This window comes from Ambystoma mexicanum, chromosome 8 (assembly GCF_040938575.1).
Source record: "Ambystoma mexicanum isolate Mex_15411 chromosome 8, UKY_AmexF1_1, whole genome shotgun sequence".
Classification (NCBI taxonomy): domain Eukaryota; kingdom Metazoa; phylum Chordata; class Amphibia; order Caudata; family Ambystomatidae; genus Ambystoma; species Ambystoma mexicanum.
The window spans coordinates 1,012,365,184-1,012,386,724 of NC_090929.1; the positions used below are offsets into that span (position 1 = coordinate 1,012,365,184).

The window sequence follows — 21,541 nt, forward strand, 5'->3', positions numbered from 1 at the left end:
GCTTTGCCCACTGACCACCTGGATACCCTCTGAACTCGGGCCCCTACATGTCCAGTGGCCCCTGCACTGCCTCCAGGCTTCTCCAGCACTTAAGGGCCTGTACCTGAGTCCATTCTCTCTGCACTTATGAGCCACCCGCTGGCAGCACTTATTGATTTACCTGCATTTCTCCCTTCCCCTCCCCACCAAGCACTTCTCTGCTTCCCTCTTTCCCCACACTTGCGCGATCTGAATGACACAAGGCCTAGTAAGATCGTTGTTTTGACCTCCCTTTGTTTCCCCCTCCTTGTCTTGTCACGCCTGGAAACACTTGTGTACAGGCGAGTTATAAATGCCATATCATATCATATATAGCGCTATAATGCCACTGAGCTAACTAGGTGCTTTGAAAACTGAAGCTCCAAGACTCTTGATAGGTTTAGTGGGGTCTCCGTTTCCATAAGACCTTCAGTGCAGGAATGTCAACTTGAAAAGACGAACCCTGCGGTCAGCGCCAGATTAGCCTACTTGGAAACGTAAGGGGAATTCCAGACAGCCGATTCCCTAGGAAAATGTCAGTCACGTGTGAGGGTCTACAACATTCCAGGTAGGGCGTGGCTCTGGGCGGCTGGGAAGGTTCAATTACGTGTCAACTTCGGTCCTACGGGCCTTTCACAAGCACCGCACTGCCTTCAACGTTGCTAGCCGCATTTGACCGGACTCTGCCCCAGCCCTGTGGCACTCGATTGTCTGTCACCACGTGAGTGGCTCCACTCGGAATGTGACTGGTCGGCAGCGGTCTCTCTGGAGTTTGACTGACAGTCCACTGGCTTTCAGAGAGGCGAACTGTCTGGAAAAGTGATCGTTTCCAAGCTCGGCCTGTCAGATCCCTCCAACTCCGTGAATGTATCTGACAACTCCAGTTTACTGTCCTTTTAGGAGGTTTGTGCTGCCTTTAATCGGTGACTAACGCTTCACCAAACTACCGTTCCCTGAAAATAGTGTGCCTCTAACTGGCTCTTATTGCCAGCCGACCTGCCGTTTAGAGTTAGTCTGCAACTGGCAGGCATGTATGCCAGGGGTCAAGTCCCAAAAAAAAGTGGGGGGCTTATAACATAACAACTGAATGCGGCGTCACCAGAAATTAGCATATCAAGGTGCCCTCTGAAAAAAGTGTGGAAAAAAGTCCACTCGCGTGTACCCTCGACTTGAACCCTGATGCCCTGTCACTGAAACTGTTATGATCTAATCTACCCGTCTTCACAGGTGCTGCGTGGCCTGACGCCCATGTGAGTTATGCTGCGCCAGCGCTATAATCGGCCTTTCTGAAGCCCCACACCTGTCCATCCAGAACTGCACATTCCCCCAAGACTTCTGCGAGCGGCTCCACGGCTCTCCAGTCCCACAGCCTCGGTTCCCCACTCACGACCGCCCCCTGTCCCCACCTCTTCCCCGCCCCCTGGAAGGGGAGGGCTCCAGGACGGGCTTTCCTCTGAATCGTTGCTGCCAACTCGGAGGAAGTCAGGGTGGGCAGTTTTCACTCGAGAGCCTGGATTTAAGCGACACAAAAAGAGTCTATTCCTCCCCTCGCTCTCTGCCCAGCCGGCTGAGCAAAGCGTCTAGAAGGACTGCGCCTGGATGGAGGAGCAGTGAAGCAGCCCTCCGCCCCGCCACTCACGGCCAGCAGAGCCCAGGAGGACGCAGTAGGAGAAGGACTTTGGTTCCTTGCCACTTTCTTCCTCCCGGCGGGTGTCAGGCAGCTGAGCTGGGCTCTGCCCGGGAGGCACAGAATGGGACTCCGCAGAGTGCAGGAGCGGCTACACGGGCCTCTCCTCTGCTGCCTCCTGCTCCTATCCACCCTCCTCCGTGTAAGTTACCAACCACTTGTGGGCTGTGTGTTTCTGGAGTGGGGAAGTGGGGCGTCGAGTTGGCCGAGGTGCTCTGCATCGTGTATTTAGCTTACAACTATATTTGGCAACTTTTTGCCTTGCATTATGTCCATCCTAAAAAAGAACACTCGCTACACACACAACGGGTCAGTTGACAACTAAATCCGCAATTTCTGCTGCAGAGTTTCCCTCCGATCGTGGGTGTCTCGTCTCCTATGCTAGAGACATCAGGTTTGGAAGCTGGAGAATCCCTTTTACGTTCTTTGGTAGGCTTGCAATACCTTTCCATTTCTGAACCTCCCAGAATTCCCCGTGCACCTTTGCATTGAGATTCTGCGAGATGCCTGACACTCTGAGATTAGTCCATGGAGAAGGGTGATGCGGCTACCTAGTCCTCGCGTCTACCCTTCAGTTCTACTTTTGACATGTTGAGTAAACGGGCGCCCCACCCCCTAATATTCATTCAGCCCTGCGAGGCGCTGCACGCCGTCCCACTCTGGCCCAACGTTTCTCTTACTTCAGTTGGAAGTGGGGAGCTAACGCGCGCTCTGTGAAAGGTGTTTTTTTTTTTTGTTATTTTTTTTTATATGTATGTAACGCTGCGCGCCTGAAGGCCGCTCCCAAATATGTGTCCAGGTTCTTTGTATCCTGCTGTTTCGGGGGGGCATTTATCGGGTCCCTGATTAGCACCAGATGTGTCAGCAGCGGTGAGCACAGTGGGACTGCACCACGTTCATACACACACGCACATCTAACACTTTAATCAGCATGGTATTATTGCCCACTAACCTTGAGGTTTTAGCGTCTTTAATATTTGGTTTGCAAGTTAGGGTTTAGAAAATCTCGACCAGGGATTGACTTTCGCCGATAGAGACTAATATTTCTTATTGGACTGCGGTGGGACATGGTTGTCGCCCTGGGATCTGCAAGCAGTGGGTAGCCACCCCCCTTCTCCTCCCTCCCCAGCATGGCGGCTCGCTTCCGATCGGAGAGGAGAGGTAATCCCATCGCCCTGTTGCAACGTGTCAAACTGCAGATCTCAAAATCGAGACTCCTTCCCAAAGGGAGGTGTGTGGGTGGAATTTGGGGAGTTGGAAATGGCCATGGGCAGTGGTCGAAGTGGGCGGGGGCGGCGCTCCTCTACAAGTTTTAAATTGAGTTTTACCGTTCCTATTTTTTTTTTGTTAACGTACAAAGAAACCCCTCTGGAATGGTTTGGTTTTAAAATAAGAAAAGTAGGCAGAAGTTGAAATTTGCACTGAGCGTTTTCTTAAACGGCAGGTGCGTTATTTTAGGGGTTTGTCTTGTGCATGGCCGGCCTTGGCTGCAGCGGCGCTTGGAACAGCAAACCAAAAATGTGTAGCCCCCCCCCCCCGCGTGCAACAGATCATGCAGGGCGCCACATTTTTCAAAAGCATCAGCGCCCTATTGTTGTTATTGACATGACTAGAGGGAGCGTGTGGGCAGCGATGACAAGAGTAAACGGTCCTACTAGGCCTTGTGACGGCCGGATCGTGCACGTGCTGTAACAAGAAGTGCGGGGGAGGGAGTAAGTGCCGGTCAGGGGGGAAGTGCCTGTAAGTTAGGCCAGCGGGCGCATTTAATTCCAATAGGGCGCCTGCCGCGCCTTCTCCCATCATGCCATCTTGGGGGAGACCTTGAAAGACTCCCACCAATCTGTTGTGGGTGGGTGGGGGGGGGCTAATGGCAGCCCAGGCTGCCCTGTCCTAAGGCTGGACCTGGGCATGACAATGGGGTTTGTGGGGGACGGGGGCAAGCCAGCAGGGCACATAGCTCCACTACGTCTTTTCGCACACTTCGACCACTGGCCACCAGCATGCCGTGTGGTGCAGGCAAGCTTTTCCTTTACCCCAGGCCCTGCACCTGAGCTCCGAATACTTTCATTGAGTTGTTGGCCACGCTTGCTACTACGCCACCTTCTGATCTGCCTCCTGGACGTCTTGTGTCCTTCAGCATGGAAAATCCGGATTTAGCTTTCTTCTCTGGACACTGAATGGGTCTGTGTGAGCTAGTTTAATTTTTTCCAGTGTCTGTTCCTTAACCGGTCTAATTTTATCCCACTGGGCTGCGCTATTCGTGGAGTTGGTGGCGGCAGCAGCCTCACTGCACGCAATCCTACACCCTGCATAGCCATAATACACGCATGCGCTGCATGCAGTCCACATCTCATCTCTCCACTAGACTAGAATACACAGCTCCGCACCGTGTGTGTCCACCATAAACCAATGCAAGGCTCGTATCCAATGACTTGTGTAACCATCCTTTTCTAACGCACTGCCACCGTATGCGAAGGCCCGGCGTCTTTTTTCTGTGTCCATTTGTCCTGCGTGCAATCCAACACGTGCACGTATTTAGCTGTTTGCAGAAACATGTCACCCTCTCGACTACTTGATTTACAGACTCTGAAAAGGCTGATTTGAAGTTCTGATCTGCCTTCTTAACAGTCTAATAATATTCTACTGGGGATTGGACGAAGAGGGCAACAAATGGAGTACCCTACGGATGGCGAGAGAGGCTCCTCCGCGACGAGGTGCCGGTTACTTTCCGTTCTTTTCAGTGCCAGTGACATTGCTTCTAGTCATGGGTTTACTGAGCCTGACGCGTCTTACTGACTGCTAGTAACCGTTGTTTCCAAACTATGTACATATCTACTCCCTAAACCACAGGAAGTAGATGGCCGACCTCTCGTACCCGATTCTGACCCATTCCAACTCTCTAGAGGTCTGGTCAAACTTTCTACCCAGGCCATTCGATTGTGAGTATTTATTGATCCGATGTGCTGTGCCATGCTTTTTTTGTCTCCCTGACCTTTTTCACTCTTCCTCTTTTTCCCTCACCTTGGCCCAGTTTAATTTTCACTCCACAGACTACGTTCTAGCTGCCAGTATGGGCGGGGTCACAATTCTCTCGAAAAGGATGATGCTCTGAGCTTTAAGACCACCGAGGTGGTGGTCTGAACATTATAAAAGACTAATAATATAACCCAAAGACCAAGATAGTGGTTTGAGTAATCCATTTGCAGGGTGTGTTACAATAATTGATGGTGATGATTGTGCACAGTGTGGTGGCAGGGAAAGATACAGGTGTGGATATGGGCTAGGGATATCAGATGATATACATTTTTATTATTTAATTACATATTATTTGCATGTTATAATATGTGTTTGTGGCTTTAAGTAGGGCGTTAAGGATTGGGGGATGTAGGACTTCTTGCCCGTTTCATGGCCAGGAGCTGCTTTTTTGGGAGCCTTTTTGAAGGTGCTGTATTGAGGTTAAGCTATTCACATCCTGGGTAGGAAATGGAAGGAGCTGGAATGGAAGAAAGTGGGGTGATGGTAATAATGGATAGTATGAGCAGTGCCAGAGATTGCCAGGCGCTAGGTGTGAAGGAAAATGGGCCTGTAGGTACGGAACAGTCCCAGAATGGTTTGGAAACTAGGAGGAAGAATTTTAAGAGGGACTGGTGTTGCATGTTGGGCCAACCCACTTGAAGGTGGTGAGCAAAGACATGTGTGATGGATTCTGTGTGCAAGTTCCTAACTTTAGTGTTTTGCTGAGCAATATAAAGTCGTCTTATATAGCGCCCATTGCCAATAATGTTGACCCCGCTGCACATGACTCTGTAAGAAAGGCAGGCAGTGTACGCAAGCCGGATAGCGGGATGGCAGATGCAGAAACCTTTTGTGTTGATGGATGCAGGCAGGAAGTACCCACTACCTGTGTGCCCATATCTTTGTTGCGGTATGGACCGGTCATGTTAGCTACGTGGGCAGCCCTTGGACTGTGGAGTGTAAAAATTGAAAGCATGATTTTTGATATAAGATGTGCTTAACGGATTCAGACCTTATCCACTAGACTTGGTCGATTGTCTGAAAGACCGTGGGAAGTGTAAGCATGTAAGATTTTCATAGTGAGGGGTTGGTTGAGGGAAGGAGGAGGAGAAGTTAGTGTGTTGTCGCTTCCTGGCTGTAGATTTCACTATGCTGCGGGAATGGACGCAGGACCCATCCATCAAATTGGTTTCCCACAGTTGTTAGTGTGAAGAGTGCCACAATTGCTTGTCGCAAAGTAGCCCACGTTTCTGGCGCAGTGTTTAGTCCGTTGCTATTATCTTTCAAAGTGGTTGGTTGAAAAGCCAAGTCTTGAGCTTTTTCCTGAAACTCTGGTATTTCCCTTCCAAGCAGAGGTTTGGGCGTGGTGTTCCACAGTTTCTTGCCCAGAACTGAAAGAGGATCATGTGTTCCGTTTCTTGTTGAAGTTAGCGACTAGTACTAATGCAGTATTGCTAGACCCAAGTGTTCCGGAGGGGGTGTAGTGTTGGAATCTACCCCTGAAGCTGGAAAGCGCCCCCCCCCGTCCTCATGACATGAATGATGGCTGATTCACAAGGTTTTAAAAGGAACCATTTTCTTGATGGTTAGCTTGTGGAGAAAAAGTAATGCTGGTGTGATATGTTCAAATCGCTTCGCTCAGAGAAGTAGTTTTGCTGTTGCATTTTGAACTCTTTGACGTTTCCTCATTGGGTAATCTGGCAGTCCGAGATAAAGGCCATTGGCATACTCTAGATTGGATAGCATTAGAAAAATGATGCCCATGCTCCTGTGGGTGAATGGTTCCATAAGGTAAGATGTGGTGTAGCCTGCGCGGCTGGAAGAAACGGCTTCTGACTAGGGCTCTGATTTGTGGATCAAGAGGCAGGATGTTGTCCGTTGTGGTTGCAGGATTCCTTACTGTGGCCGACGGGACTGGGCAAAGACCAATCTCATCAGGCCAAGGGATTGCAGTGAAGTTCGTACCTGTACAATTGCTACTGTTTGTCAGTTTGCTGTCATCCATGTGTCCACCTGCGCCAGGCTGTTTTTAATGTTTAGAGCATTTGGTGATGGTGGTTCACAAATCTGTATATTTCTGTCATCTGCATAGTTGTAGCAGGAGATACTAGATCCATTGTTGAGGTCTAGTTGGGGTGTTTGTTGATGTTGAAAAGTTGAGGTGAGTGGGGATCCTTGAGTACCCCGCAGGTAAAAAAGCAGTCATTTTTAAACCTTTTGGGGATGAATGAACACGATTATGATTGGTTATTTATAATGCGCTGAATACCCATAGGTTTCTATCACGGACCCAGGGATCGAACCTGTGTTGCTCCGTGTCGTCTTGCTTCCAAGGCAAGCACGTTGCCCCTGAGCTATCTTAAGTGGGTGAGGCTGGAAATTGTAGGGCCCAAGATGATGGTTTCTGTTCTCCTCGTGGGGAAGGTGAGCCAGCGTAGCACTGTTTCTTTACTAACAATATCTCCCAGTCTTTTTAGGAGGCTCTCCTGACTGATTGTGTCAAAAGTGGCTGATGCTTCTAGCAAGAGAAACGCACCCTTGAGTTTTCATTTACATTGTTTTTGTGTGCCTCAGATGGAACACCGAGCTGATTCGGTACTCCTCGAAGGAGGCTAGATAATTAACCTTCCTGTGACTTCTCAGCTTCATGTCTGCACTGGCATGAGGAAAGGTGGGGTGTTGCACAGGGCTTTGCTAATGCTCAGGAAAGGGTAGTGTCTGCTACACTCCTCCAACGCCCCCTGATGTCCATGTTCTAAAGTTCATAAATTTGCTGGAATCAATGACCTCAAACGAAGAAGGTCCTTGGTTTGTGGGTACGTTGTATCTCTATTACTACTCTAAACATGAGCTCTGAATGCATAGGGCTTCCACCGCATTAGTGCCTGATGCCCCCCACCCAGGGCTCAAGTCGAGGGAACGAACGCTTGGGTGGACGACGTCTGCCCACTTTTTTCAGGGGGCGGACGCCGTTACACCACCCCTCCAACCCCAGAGTGTGTTTTTAATTCGTTTTTTTACAAAAAATAAAGTGCTACATCCACTTGATAACGCGGCACAGAGTCTGGGATTTGAACCCGGTGTCGCGGCTGGGAGGCAAGACACCTAACCACAAGAATCTCTGAATAGGTTATTGTGAACCATTTTATATTGATTTTCTGATGTACAGGACACGTTTTCGGATACGTTTACAGATCTAAAAGGTGCACGCTTTTTCTATTTAGCAAGCAATGTTTCAAACCATCATGTTCTCTTGGGGAAAATGCCCAATTTCCTGTGGACTTTCTTGAGTTGGGAAAGAGGGCTTTAAAATGAAATATGCAAATGTCTTTCAATTTACGGGCACTGCCTGTGACGGTACTCCCCAATGCATACGCCAGAGACCCCCCACTTAAAAAAAAAATGTTTTTAAGTACTTGAGCCCTAGCTCTACCACACATGCCCAAAAGGTGCTGTGACAAGGAGCCAATACCATATTTCAAGCATATCTCTCATCACACATGAAGACCAACCTTATCCACCTGGAGGTCATGCATCTTCCGACCATGGTTGACATTACATAACCTCGGGCCTCAATGTTTGATAATGACTCCTGGCAAGTTAGAACTGTAGTGCAGTGTGTATGGGGAGATGTCAAGGGGGTGTATGACTTTATGCCTGGCTCGTAGCTTGCATTGTGATTTTTATTTTTTATTTATTTTTTTGTATTCCGATAACCTTATTCCAACATACTTTGTAACCCTCGGATACTTGTGTACTGCCCTCCATTTTGTATCCTCTGTGCCTGTGTATCATGCTCCATTCGGCACCTTCTGTTGCTCTACGGCATTTAGCAATCCTACACCTTCTGTCTCTACTTCTACCCTTCAGCATTGGTCACAGTGCATCATTTTCTGTATCTACGGCACTGGAGCCAATCCAACACCTTTTCAGTCAAGTGTACCCGTTGGTGCGGAGGACACTCCAACACTCTGTAGCCAATGTGCCCATTTTCACTGTAAACCATGCAGCACCTGACATGGTACCTATTCTTCCTCTTCAGCCCAGTGAGCGCTGCTTTTGTGTCTGGACAGTGGCATTTAGTCCTGTGCACCCTTTCATATTTACCATATCCTTCAGACCACGTGCATACGGTACAAAACCTCCTGGGTCCTTTAGCCTTTTGTGTAATATACCGACATCGGTAAGCTTTTGGTCTTATGTGCCTTTTGTAACTATTGCCACCTTCAGCACAGAGTGCACCCCACCACTCAGCGGATGTGCCGTACCCATTGGCATAACCAACCTTTATTTTCAAATTATAGTGCATTGACTACAAAATATAGTGCAAGCCGGGGAATTAATATGGTACCTAGCAAAATTTAAGAGGTTATGGCTGGAAGGTTTAGAATTAATCTTAACCTCTGGCATTGCTCTGGGCAACCCTCGAAACCATCTTCGTTCTTCGCCTGCTAAGCCATTGCAGCAGGGGAAAGACCATATGAAAATCAGGCTTGGTCCCACCCCAAAAGGGGCAGTCCAGCACAAACTGCTAGGTCACATCCCTTCTGCACGAGACCACAAGCCTCCCAGACATGTACTGGACTTGTTGGGCCTCATCAGTGAGGAGTAGGCCCACCAGGCATGGGACCCACATCTGGGAATACCCTTACCACTCGAAGTGATGGCTGGAAGGCTTAGAATTCATCTTATCCTCAGGCATTGCTCTGGGCAGCCCTCCAGATCATTGTTCTTCGCCTGCCAATAGTGTGCGGTGTGGAGGGTTCCCATAGCAATGCCAGAGTTCAGGATTCATTCCAAACCTTCCAGCCATCACCTCTTGTGTTTTGCATAAGTCACCCCGAGTGGGACGTGTATGCCCAGATGTGGGTGCCGAGCCTGCAGGGCCTACAGACCCAAGCTACTCATCACCGATGATGCCCAATGGGGCTGAAACATGTCTGGGGATGCTTGTGGTCTCGTGCAGAAGGGATGTGACCTAGCAGTTCGGGTTGGAGTGCCCCTTTTGTGGTGGGACCAAGCCTGATTTGTATATGGTCTTTCCCCTTCTGCAATGGCTTGGCAGGTGAAGAACGATGGTCTGGTGGGTGGCCCGGCGCAATGCCAGTGGTTAAGATAAATTCTAAACCTTCCAGCCATCACCTCTTTTGTTTTGTATCTAGGAGCCTGGGCCAGGATTGGTGGTTGAACCGTTTAAATAAAACCAATAAGCTTGCATGGTGTATATCAGCAAACCAAGTTGCTGATTTTGTGAACTTTGATCTCGAGCACTTTGTACTGAAATATCATGGGATATGGGTTTAAGCTCTACCTGTGTGTTTAAAACATTTTTTTAGTTGGTTTGAATTTTTTTTTATTTCCTCAAAAATATTTTGTACCTCTGTTCTTAATTTTGCCCGCTCCATTATGTATTCAGAAGCTGGAATTTTCCTTTTTTATACTTTATATTTTGTTTTACTAGGAAAAGGGCATGTGTGCATGCAGTGTTGCCAAGTTCTCCAGTCTTTTTGTTTGTTGCCAATGCCTCATTTATATGGGTGCAACTTTAAAAGAGCTGAAGCATTTGTGGAAACTACAAAATACTCCAACTGGTTTCATGAGCTTTCCAAAATGAATATTGTCGTCCACCTATTTACTCGTGATCTTGGCCCATCACCAAACCCTTGTCAATGGTTTGCAGTTTCAAGTGTCTGGGTCTCTGCTATTCCACTCGCCCATGCCTGTAAGAAATTTCTATGGAGTAGTATGTCATCCACTCCTGACCTCCCTGTAACCGGATTTTGATGAATTTTTATTTGATTTTTGAGCTTGTAATGCGCAAATCCATAAGGAACCAAGCAGAAACTGCATCTAGGTACGGATGTTAAATCAACAGTCCAAATTAGGGAAACACAAATCATTCAACAGAAACGTTTTAATTTCTTTCTAAATAAAGACAGAATTAATTTTCCGCTGTTGAGGAGGGAGCCGATCCCAGGCCCGGGGGCCGCCAATAGGGAAGCTTCTATCTCCACAGTGCACAAAACGGGATAGGGGAACAGTCCGGGCCATCGGAGAGGAGTGATCGTGATGGACAATCCAGGGAGTTTTGGAACAAGGTAAACGAGCTATACACGGATGCATTCAAACTGAGGACCTTTAAAGAAGAACCCTCTGAACGGGAAGCCAATGAAGTTGCATACAAAACGCGGACATTGAAGCAGATCTTGGGGTGCCGCTGCCATTGAAAAGTCTAACTACCGCATTCTGAGCAACCTGGAGAGGATGCATCTGACCAATTGGGATCCCTAACAAGAGAGAGATACAAAAGTCCAGTTTAAAGTTGACCAAAGCCGAGTAGTCCGATTCGGCAATAGGGGGCAGAGCAGGCCTCCGGAGTTTAAGTTGATGATGGATTGGTTTGATAATATCACTGCCATGTAGGTTACAACTAAGATTCACCTGCCAGATACAGCCTAGATTTTTAACTTTAGCAGAGGACGGGACATCAAAAACAGCTGGGCAGGGAACAGAAAATTGAAAATCGGTCAACCAATTTCATTTATTTTTTTTTTTAACCAAATGCTATGACCTCTGTCTTGGAGGGATTGGGTTGTAACCGGAAGGCTGCAGGTTCGAATCCCAGGAGGGTCTGTAATCCTTCGGGCTGAGCTACCATTTGACTTTGTTTAGCAAGAGACATTGAAACCAAAAAGATAGGATTGGTGGAAGGCTGTGAATTAATCGTAACTGGCAATGCTCTGGGCAACCTTCTATGTCTTTGTTTTTTTTTTTTTTAGTCTGTTTGCACCATTGCAGAAATGGCACCAGCCATATGCAAATTAGTCTTGGTCCAGCCACCAATGAGAGCAGTGTAAGCTGAATTGTTAGGCAGCGTCTCCTCTGCATGGGATCCCAAACGATGTTTGGCCTTGTTGGGCATCATACGTGAGGTGCAACGTGGTTCTCTATGGTGCAGCGAGCTAGGGCCCACGCCTGGGCAAGTCCTCTCTCACTTAACAAGGCACAATACCTTTTGGAGCCATGAAGATGGCCACTTGGCTCATAAGAGAAATTTAGCAACTCTGTTTATGACGTTTACACTAACCATACAATACGCAACATTGTGGTACTGGCTTTGTGCCACTTATCTCCCTGCAGTCAAACATTCAGCGATGCTCTCAGTTGGCAGTCTGTACTAAAATATTTCAGATAAGCCTCTTACTGATTACAGGGCATAGAAGCCCAAGGATATGTGCTTGGCGCAGGTTTACAAAATTAATTGATGCTGCTTACTTGTACTCATTTGCTAAATTCTAGTAGCAGATTATTTTATTTTAAAAGCACAAATGGTGCTAGTTGGCCCTAATTCTGATGGGCATGGATTCAAAGTAAAGGTGCAAAAAGAGGCGCTCTGGCCTTTCGCGTGCATCCTCCGTGTTTGACCTCTGAACCGCAGTTCCTGTGCTGGGATTCTTCCACAGGTGTTAACTATTGTGATCCTGGCGGAGAGGCTGGATTTCTACGGATTTTTCTGTGTCGTTCACTGAAACCCCTTGCTAGTGATGGCTGCTATGGTTGCCATGGCGGCCGGCATTGCAGATGCCCACCCTGTACATGGACACATGGCAGAGATTATCTGCGTAGTGAAGGCAACAGGCATCCTCGCGGATGCTGGGCAGCTAATCCCGGATCCATAACTGCCCTGTGCAGAGACTGATCCGACTCTAGGTGAAGGAGGCTGACCCGCGAACGCGCCAGGCCTTCCTGCTGCCTTTTGGTTTATTTCCTGTTTAATGAAGTTTAGTAGCTAGAGTTCTGATGCCTTATATGGTTTGGATACAATCTTTTGTTAGCATTGATTTTTTTTAATTGATTTTTTAAAAATTTTGTGATGGTTTTCAATCGTTGTTCTATATTTTTGCTAACCAAAGGTACAAGTAAACAATTAAATTAGATTGTATCCCTTCATAGGGTTGCTCTCCTGAGGCAGATGGTTGGCGCCCTGATGCCTGTGGGCTTTTGGCGCTTAATAAATAAATAATAATTACAAAAAAATTGTTCTGTTAGAGGGAGGAAATGGCTGGCCTTTGCACTATGTGAATAGTGTGCTTTTTTTAGTAGCAAATATTCTCCACCAAAATGATGACTTCAGGACAGTAGGAATGGTGAAGAGTGACATCGCTCCATTATCCAGCCCAGACTGTGTTTGGTATTTTTTTTTTGCCTGAGTTGGAAAGTTTTTAATTTGAAAAGTACAGCATTTTGTGGGGTTGATTTTGCTCTGTGGTACCATGGATGTGCCTTATTTCCCAATTCCATTGCCCGACAGTGTGGCAAAATAATGTTAAAATGGGTTCAGTTTTTGTTTGTGCTACAGAACTATAGCCACATTTAAACCTGACGGGCACCCAGTGGTATTTTGGCCGAGACCTCAGAATAACAGGGATACATAAAAATAGCAGTCTGTGCATTCCAGAGCAGGCAGGCTCTTCGGGGATTTCGGCCTCTCCGAGTAAGGCAGGCGGCACACACGTCTGTACAATGCTCTACTGTTCTTGTGCCCGTTGGTGCCCAGACTTTGGTCAGGCTGATGGTGCATAGCCTAGCGGTTCGGGGAAACTACCCTTTCACAGAATGAAGATCTAGACTCTTAAACGTAGCAACCTCGGTTGCAGGACGCCCGTCATCTGTCAAAGACACGTGTGTACATACCGCTGATCGTAACAGCCTATGCAATGTGCATCTACCATAGGACATCAGCTATTCATAGGGAGGCATGTGGTAAAAAATCAAAGAATGTCCAGTCAAGGTTCTATACAAATATAGGAACTATATATCAATTCAACCAACTACAAACCCACCCCTGTAAAAGACAGAAAATTCAAAACTTGCTGTGAAAGGGCAATCTGGGTTGATCAGGTGTCTCCAAGCAAGAGAAGAAGGTAGAGCAGGGAGGATTAAAAGTCACGAGGATCCCAAAAGGTGAATCTGAAGGGCGGTGCTTCTGCAGAGTACCTTTTTCCTTCTTTTCACTGGGTGGTGTGGGGGGAGGAGGGTTCAACTGCATTGAACCAGGCCTTTTTGGAGCTTCCTGAGGTGGTGATTCAGCATTTGGTTGGTGAGCTGGTCAACTGGGTCCAACACGCGATGTGGGCCAAGCAACAATAGCACATGGCACAAAGAAGCTTGGGACAGGCAGGCAGTCTTCACCCAAAGCTGTTCCTTGACTTATGGGTTGCTGAGATGCCCAATCCAAAGATGAAGTGATTTTTTTGGTTCGGTACTTCACGCCAGGAAGTTGTCTAGCATGTGCAGGAGATAGTTCTCCTCCATTGAGGAAGATCATGGTTCCAGTGTTCAGTCAGCAGATGGCCTTAGTGCAACGGCAGCGTTGGCCCGCGGTTCCCTGGCAATATTGGAGGGCAGAGTTCTCTTATTTTATTTCCTTTGGAGAATCAAAGAAGGCTGCTTTCTACATGGCGGTAGTGAAGATATCCTAGCCAGAAGCTGATACACATCTGCCCGTTCAGAGCTGCAATTCTACTTTTAGAGCTCACACTGGTAAGATACAAAATTGTTCTGGCTGTATATTTGGGTGCTCTTAGTAGACACCATGCCACACTCAGGCACAGCTTATATTTAAAGTTTAACTTGCCACCAAGCTGACCATGGCATATCATTATTAGGTTTTGTATCCGAGGTGCAGAAGATGAACAAGCCACCTGCCTGCTGGAACTTTTGTATTGCAGCAGCTATTAGGAATGCACATGTGACCTTTTGTAACTTCTCTGTGACATAGGGTGCCAGGAGACTTTCTCTGCAAAGGCACTTGGGTGCTTTATGATTTTGTCATTGAACATTTAGAAAAGCAAAGCAGGCTTTCTGGTTAGCAGGCATCCCTTTCAGGAACTGAATTACCTGCATCATTTTAACTAATACAAATAAAAAGGAGAGGGCAATTTGTTATGTCTGCCTGATTATGAGGATTTGCATTGGAGCGCCAGAGGGGGCAGGTTCCTCCCTAGGATGATGGGCATGGGGGTGGTACAGAAAAGATCCCCAAATTACCCCAGTCAGCCCCCCATATGACAAGGGGACCAAAACAACCATGTTTCTCTTAGAAGATGCTCAAAATTCTCAGTGGGTCAAGGCCCACCACCTCAGCAATCATATGAGACTCATGAAATTCAAGGTGGCAGGCCAGCCTGTTCAAGGCTCTGTCTTTCTTTTCAATTCATGTGGAGATCCAGCTGAACGTTTGCAGCCAGCCAATATAGGGCCCTCACTTTGTTAACACAGCTGCAGATCTTCAGAGAGTCTTTTCCAGTGGGTGGGCTATAAGGACATGGGCTTTATCTGGCAGCGTGAGTGTTTGGAGAGTTACTGGCATGATTTTAGAGACTGAGAGAAGAAGGCTGGAAGAAGACCGGAATCTAAAAAGGAGGAGGAGTTTGAGGGGAGGGGGAGGAGATTGAGAGGAGGAGGAGGAGGAGGGGACAAAGGAAGCAGAAGGATTGGTTAAGGAGGAGTAGGGATACCATCACATGGATGTCGTTGAAGACACCAAGGAGGTGATGGAAAACGAGGTGGAATGTTTGGGAACATTAGCAGGAAGCGGCAAGAATACTACCAGTGAAGATTGGATGGGCAAGGTGCAAGAAGATAAAGGACGGAAGGTAAAGTAACTCAGAAGATTTGAAGAGTCTGGTTGGGCCCTAGACAGGGGGGATGGGAAAGGCCCTGATCAAATAGTGTTGAGCCCAGATTAAGAGAATCTATTAACGTTTTTACAGACTCTGATGGCAACACCACCTCTCCTGCAAGAGTTGTTTTTTCACCAAGGCCGACCCAGGACGTTGTCTTTAAGACGGCAGAAGGAAAACTTGGTACCGGAAACTCCTGAGAGACTGAAAGGGATACAGTAAACCCTTGAGTCAGGGACTGAGCAAGAGATCAATAAGGGTGACTGAACCAAACGTCACAAAGTGGACGAAGGAAGCAGGGTGCTGGAGTCCTGAACCTCATTCTAAGATGGCCAAGAGGATATGGTACTGAACTTTCAAGAGAGACCAGAAACCCCCTCTCATCCTGAGGTTAGGGATACCTTGGGCTGTTTGAACTTGAAAAACCCGAGTTGCCTCCCATGACCGCATTCCCTAATTTGGTTGTTTTGCCGCCATGTGCAAGAACACTTGAGAAAGGCTTATATTTTTTTAGATGTAATCTTGGTCAGATAGTCTTTTGAGTCAAAGTGAGGTACAAGTGATACGCTCAGTAGGAAGGATATTCATTGGCACTTAGTATATTCCTCTGCTCCACAAATGCCGCCCTTTATTGTACACATAAGTGAATATTTGCTGTTCAGCCATCTGGTTGCCTTGGGACGTCCTGTCTCTATAGACCTGCAAAAAAGTCGGCATACAAAACTCGAACTAGAAGACCACAAAGTAAATCTGGTGGATGGAATCACATGTGACTGGCATATCTTGCACAATGTGCAGTAGTCCTGCTGTCAGTGATGCCTGTCCTTTCGGCTGTGAGGAATTCAACCATCTGCACAGTGGGTGTGTTCTCCCTTTGGCTTTTTTGAAATTTTAAATGAAATTGAATGGTGATAGATCAACCTCTGGAAAATGTGTGGGGCTAATCCACACACTGTTCCCTATGCTTACTGTATGACATACACATAGACTGGTGTACTCCGGGTGGACACAGCCTACAGGCGCCAACCCCTCCCCCCCCTATCATATTTAGTTGGAATATGACAGCCAACAGTACATCAAGGTATCAGATAAGGAGGAAGGCAGAACCTTCCTCCTGCCATGGCTAGCCTAATTAACAAAGGCTCCATGGATCAGCCCTTTGCTTGTTAGCTGCTGGTGGCAGCCTTGCATCACAATCTGTTAATTCAAACAGGCCCATGGAAGGCCTGGTCGCAGGACTAACAAAGGACAGGGATACCCAACACCACTTTCATATGCACTGTGTCAATCTGAAGCCAGCTCTCGCCCTAAAGTATCAATAACGGTGAGCTGTCCTGTCTGGTGCATGTGTTTACAGCAGGCAACCCCCACAAGGGACCCCATTTAGGGGGTAGAAGTATGTGATTTGATGGAGACAGAAAGTATGTTCTCGCCACAGCTTCAAGGGGAACCTGCTACTTTAATCTGGTACCACAGAGAGCTTAATTAACCAGAGAGACCCTTTGATCCACAACAGACAGGAAGATGAGCGGGACTTGGTTTTACATGTTTTCACCCCTTTTACCTTTCCTGTTGCAAAGCACTCTGGTTATTACCTGAGGCATACAGGAGATTGTTCGTACGGACCCAGGATTGGTTAATTAAGGTAAGCTTAGCCTACACCAATCATTTTGGCCCATTTGGCTTTAAAAGAGGGCTGAGCCCCCCTTTTGGAAAATCATCTGAAGACTTTGCAAGGAGCAACAAGTATAACTCGTTTGGACCCTTGTTAAAGGTACAGTCTGCCTTCCAGCTGCTAGTGAAGGAAGGACAGGATTTCCAAAGAGGGGAAGCAAGATCCCTCCCCTAAACCTCTCCCAGAGGGACATGCTGAATCCAGAGGACCCTCCAGCAGTTACAGAACCGTTAGCCATCCAGCACACAGCGTGCTCTGCTAGGCTATGCAAGCAAGCATCCAAGGTGGGAAGTGCCATATAACCCACACCCCAGAACAAGGCTGTTGGCTGCAACCCTCTTCTCAGCTTTGGCCTGTCCACCTTAAATGATGAGGCAAGCCCAGTGAAGAAGCTAGGAGGACTGCAACAAGCAGTGTCCGCCTTGAAGGAAATTTTCAAGCCAGTCAAGCCCCTTGAGCTGCAACCAAATGAACCGCTGACTGTTGTCACGCTGCAGTCGCTAATGTTGTTGTAGACGCCTCGACCAGTGCTTCAGAACCACCAACCAGCACTGAGACAATGATTCCTGACCCTAAGCCGCCATGTATGCCAGCCTGGAGCTGTCCATTCAGCATTGCTCGCCGAACTGCCTACCGCCTGATGCCTGCAGATGTCTCCAATCTTGAACTCTGTTGCAGGAGCTGCAAAGTGCCCTGAACCTGACTCGACCCTGTCGAGTACCAAGAACTTCTACAAGCACATGTTCCCTAATGATATTTTAAGACCCATTGCTGCCTTTGTGCTGAAACCAAATATCGTTGAACTATTGGGATTAATTTCTTTACCGACTACCCTCCTCTCTGTATCCCTTTCCTTCTTGAAACAGTCTGTCCTCCGCATTCCTTTACAGGTGGGTTGTATTTTGTAGTGTGCTAGAACTGTCTTTTGAATCATTGTAAAATAGATCTTTTGTATACAACCTGGACTGGACAGTCCCTTTTTATCATTGGGTAATAATTATATTTTTGCTGTGTCGCAACTAACCAACGATCCACGGCCTTGTGGAAATAAGCCTCCTGTTCCGTCCACGTTACCAAAATTGGATAAGGAGGTTTATAATTTATCTGTTTGGATCCCTTCTGGTGTACTAGAGGTGTAGGGCTGATGGTTTAGAAACCGATATTCATCCTTGGACCACTGGTGGCCCCGGAAGTTGATTAGTCACACAGACTCTGGCCACAAATAACAGTATGCATGGGTTCCAAACTCTTTCAATTTGAGATCTTCTATGTCAACTATTGGATGTTGAATTAAATATATGTATATGTATGGGGGTGGAGTCTGGCTGAGGCATAAGGCAGGGAGGAGCTATCGGGGACCACCCTACTTAAAATGATAAAAAGGAAAAATCATTGGCAAACGAGTCGAACTAGAAGAACACAAAGTAAATGTGGTTGATGGAATCTCATAGAACCACAGTTGCCTATGCTGCATGTTGTTTAACAGTTGGTACAATACCCGAATAATATCACACATTTTCAGTAGAGTGGCTGTTTTACTGCTGAATGCCATTTCATGCTGGTTGATGACTATTGGGGTTGCAATTCCATTGCCACACCTGATTCCATGATCCATGTTGAAAGAATTTGAAAGATATCCTGTATCGTTCTACAAAAGTGTGCTAAGCTTCTGGGTGACTGTAAATTGACATTGTAATTAAGCAAGAACACCCAATCCGGGGGTCTGGATTGGGTGGTAATGGCCCGGGTCCCAAGATACAGACTTGAGTGCAGCAAGAGCCTTAACGATCGGCCCTGGGGCTGTTAACCCTTGATCCGGTCCCCCAGATCGGGTGTTATTGCTATTGGCACTATGGGTTTTGAATCCAGAAACCTGGGGTGCTGACAGCGAATTTTTTTTTTTTTTTTTTTGTATGAATGAATGAAATGCACTCGCGGTCCCCGTTCATTCATACAAAACACTTACCTAAGATGGCTGCCATGGAGCTGGAAGGTGGCACTCCATGCAGAGCCCTTCTTCCATTTCAATGGAGGCCCGGGTAGCTGGAGTGGCATTTAAGCCACTGCCTAAAGAATGAGACTAGTGGGGTGGGGAGGGAGGGGGATCAGTGACCGAAGGGGAGGGTGTGGGTAAGATGGTGGGCAGGGGTACAGTCATCGGGTTGCTTGGAACGTGGGCATGGATTGTGGGATTCAGCCCATGATCGCAACAACCAGATTTGCTGGCTCCCTCGCTGTGGGTGCTGATACAGAATTCGATTCGCTTATTGGGTAACTGACAGAGTTGAGTGTGCCTTTTTGAGTCTTCTCCAGCAGCTTCCGGGAAGATTGACTTTGCTGGTAATTCCTCATACATTCTAACTTTTTAGGTATATGGAGGGCTTAAGTAACCATTTTGATATAAACCGTGAGTAATACCTTCTGGCCCCCTCTGCTCCCAATTGGTAATTAACTTTTCTCCTTAGCGATACCAGTGGCTACAATTTGAAACGAATAAGAGTCAGAGATAAATAACCTTTTTAAACTTCACCAAAATCTAACATGGGGCTAATCCTAAATATAACGATTGATTCCAGTCCCCATTGTGGACTGTTTATAATACTGTCGGGAAACTCCGATAAATCAGCCAAGAGTTTTGGGAACACCAGGGCGCTGATCTTTGTCTTTTAATAAGCCAGTGTTGGTCCTTCACTGAACGGACACAGTAGTTGCCCTCTGGGCGAGTTAAAAGTAAATTAAGTAAATTCGGGACGTCAGACCTACTTAATCCAACCTATCAGAAGGGGAAAACACTCTTAATAGTCTCACCCTTTGATCTAACCCAGCAGCAAGAGATTCAGTCGGGAGGAATCTGTGATTTAGAAAGCCTTCGATGTTCCCGGTTTGATCAAGTCTGTAGCTTATGAGATTTTGAATGTGAGTGTGTAAGTCACTTGAGAGTTGCAAGTACCTGTTGCCAGAGGCCGGGAAAAAACGATTGTTTTGTGAGTTTCCTAGTCTGACACAAAACTGCATTTCACAGTTATGCCAAGCTGAAGTGCCACTTTTGGGAAAAGCCTACGGTGAAGATTCCCATGGAAGGTCTACGATAAATGGTCAAACTTCTCCGTGATCCTTGTGCCAAAGCTCGCTGGTGCAGGAACACAGACCTGCTGTTCTGGTGTTCCTCCATTAGTTGTGGGCGGAGTTCACTTTTGAGATTTCTTTTCACATTGCAGGATGTGCTTGTCTTTAAGGTGCCTTGGACTGGGTTCTGGGCTCATTTTGATAGCTTTGTGCCATCAGTGGTGACCTTTACCCTGCATGTGCAGCGGTATGGATTGGTTCGGAAGACGTTCTGTGTGGAACTTGTCTACGGGATTGCTCCTGTGCAAATCACATACCACCCACAGATTCCCTAAAATTGTTACACAGTTCATCTGTTTTTGTGAGTCCAAGTTGCTCTCTAAGCACCAGGAAGACTTGTTGAGGTCCAAAGTCTGTCCTCTTTGATACCACAGCACGCGCAACTGGTAATTTCATGTCCATCTAGGAGTTTACTCCGAATGCAGGTTTCACCATTTTTGGTAGCAAAGCTTAACGTTCAGGCTTTACTTTTTCAACGGCAAATGGACGGACTCTAAAGCCCAATATTACCTCTAGTAATGCCCCCAAAGTCACTTCATGCCGTAATTACTGGATGCTGCTGTATACAAGTTCTGCAGGCCTTGTCGTTACTCCCCATTTTGGAGTCCCATTGGACCCCACATGGTCCAGTAATGATAGATGCAGTAGTTATCGCACGCGGTCCTGCTTTTGTGTGGAATTAATATCTGCCACACGCAAGCAGCCATTAAAGAGTTTTGGTAGCAAACCTCTGATTAAGACTGAGTGGGGAAAACACCCAGTACAGGCCATTACTGAATATTTGATCACTATCGCCACATAAAGTGGGCGCTAAGGAATCTTGCACAGTAAGTGTTCAGTTTAGGGACTTTCCACAGTAAATTGGCTTGGTTTTGTAGCAAAACAGAGTTTTTGTCGTTCAGAGTGGAGGGATTTCGTGACTCCGTGAACCTCTAGTGTTCAATGGCACGTTATCCCTTTGCTGAACTTTGTAATGATTCAGAAGATCCTAAGTTGATGGTGGTTCGAAGCAATGCTTGCAAAAAAGGACCGCAGAGGGTCTGCTCCCAAGGCTGTGAGGGTCTTCTCAGGATGCAAGCAATGATCCCTCCAAGTGATGTCCATTGTTAGCAACTCATTCGCGGGGGTGGGGTAACTCCATGGTGGCTTGTATATGCTATACAGTAGAAGATGGCGCCTGCTAGGCAGCATCAAAATGGGGATTTATTTTGCAAGAGCAGTATCCCTTAGGGGTGGGCCTCGCTTTGGGTAGCTGCAGGTTGAGAGATCATCCCAGTCCCTAGAAAAACACCAAGCAACATGTAAGGAGAAATTGCTGCACATGATGGGCCCCTC

General features: G+C 47.1%; 1 protein-coding gene across 7 annotated transcripts in view; it reads left to right on the forward strand.

Annotated features, from left to right (window-relative positions):
• Window positions 1-1,477: 1,477 nt before the first annotated feature.
• Window positions 1,478-21,541, forward strand: part of HSPG2 (heparan sulfate proteoglycan 2) — a 1,237,996-nt gene continuing 1,217,932 nt past the window's right edge. For 4 of the 7 annotated variants that reach the window (XM_069610942.1, XM_069610946.1, XM_069610944.1 and 1 more), the window contains exon 1: window positions 1,478-1,847. In XM_069610942.1, the coding sequence (XP_069467043.1) occupies window positions 1,770-1,847 (78 nt within the window). In that variant the 5' untranslated portion in view covers window positions 1,478-1,769. The remainder of the gene's footprint in view (window positions 1,848-21,541) is intronic. The other 3 variants (XM_069610943.1, XM_069610947.1, XM_069610948.1) reach the window with 2 other exon arrangements.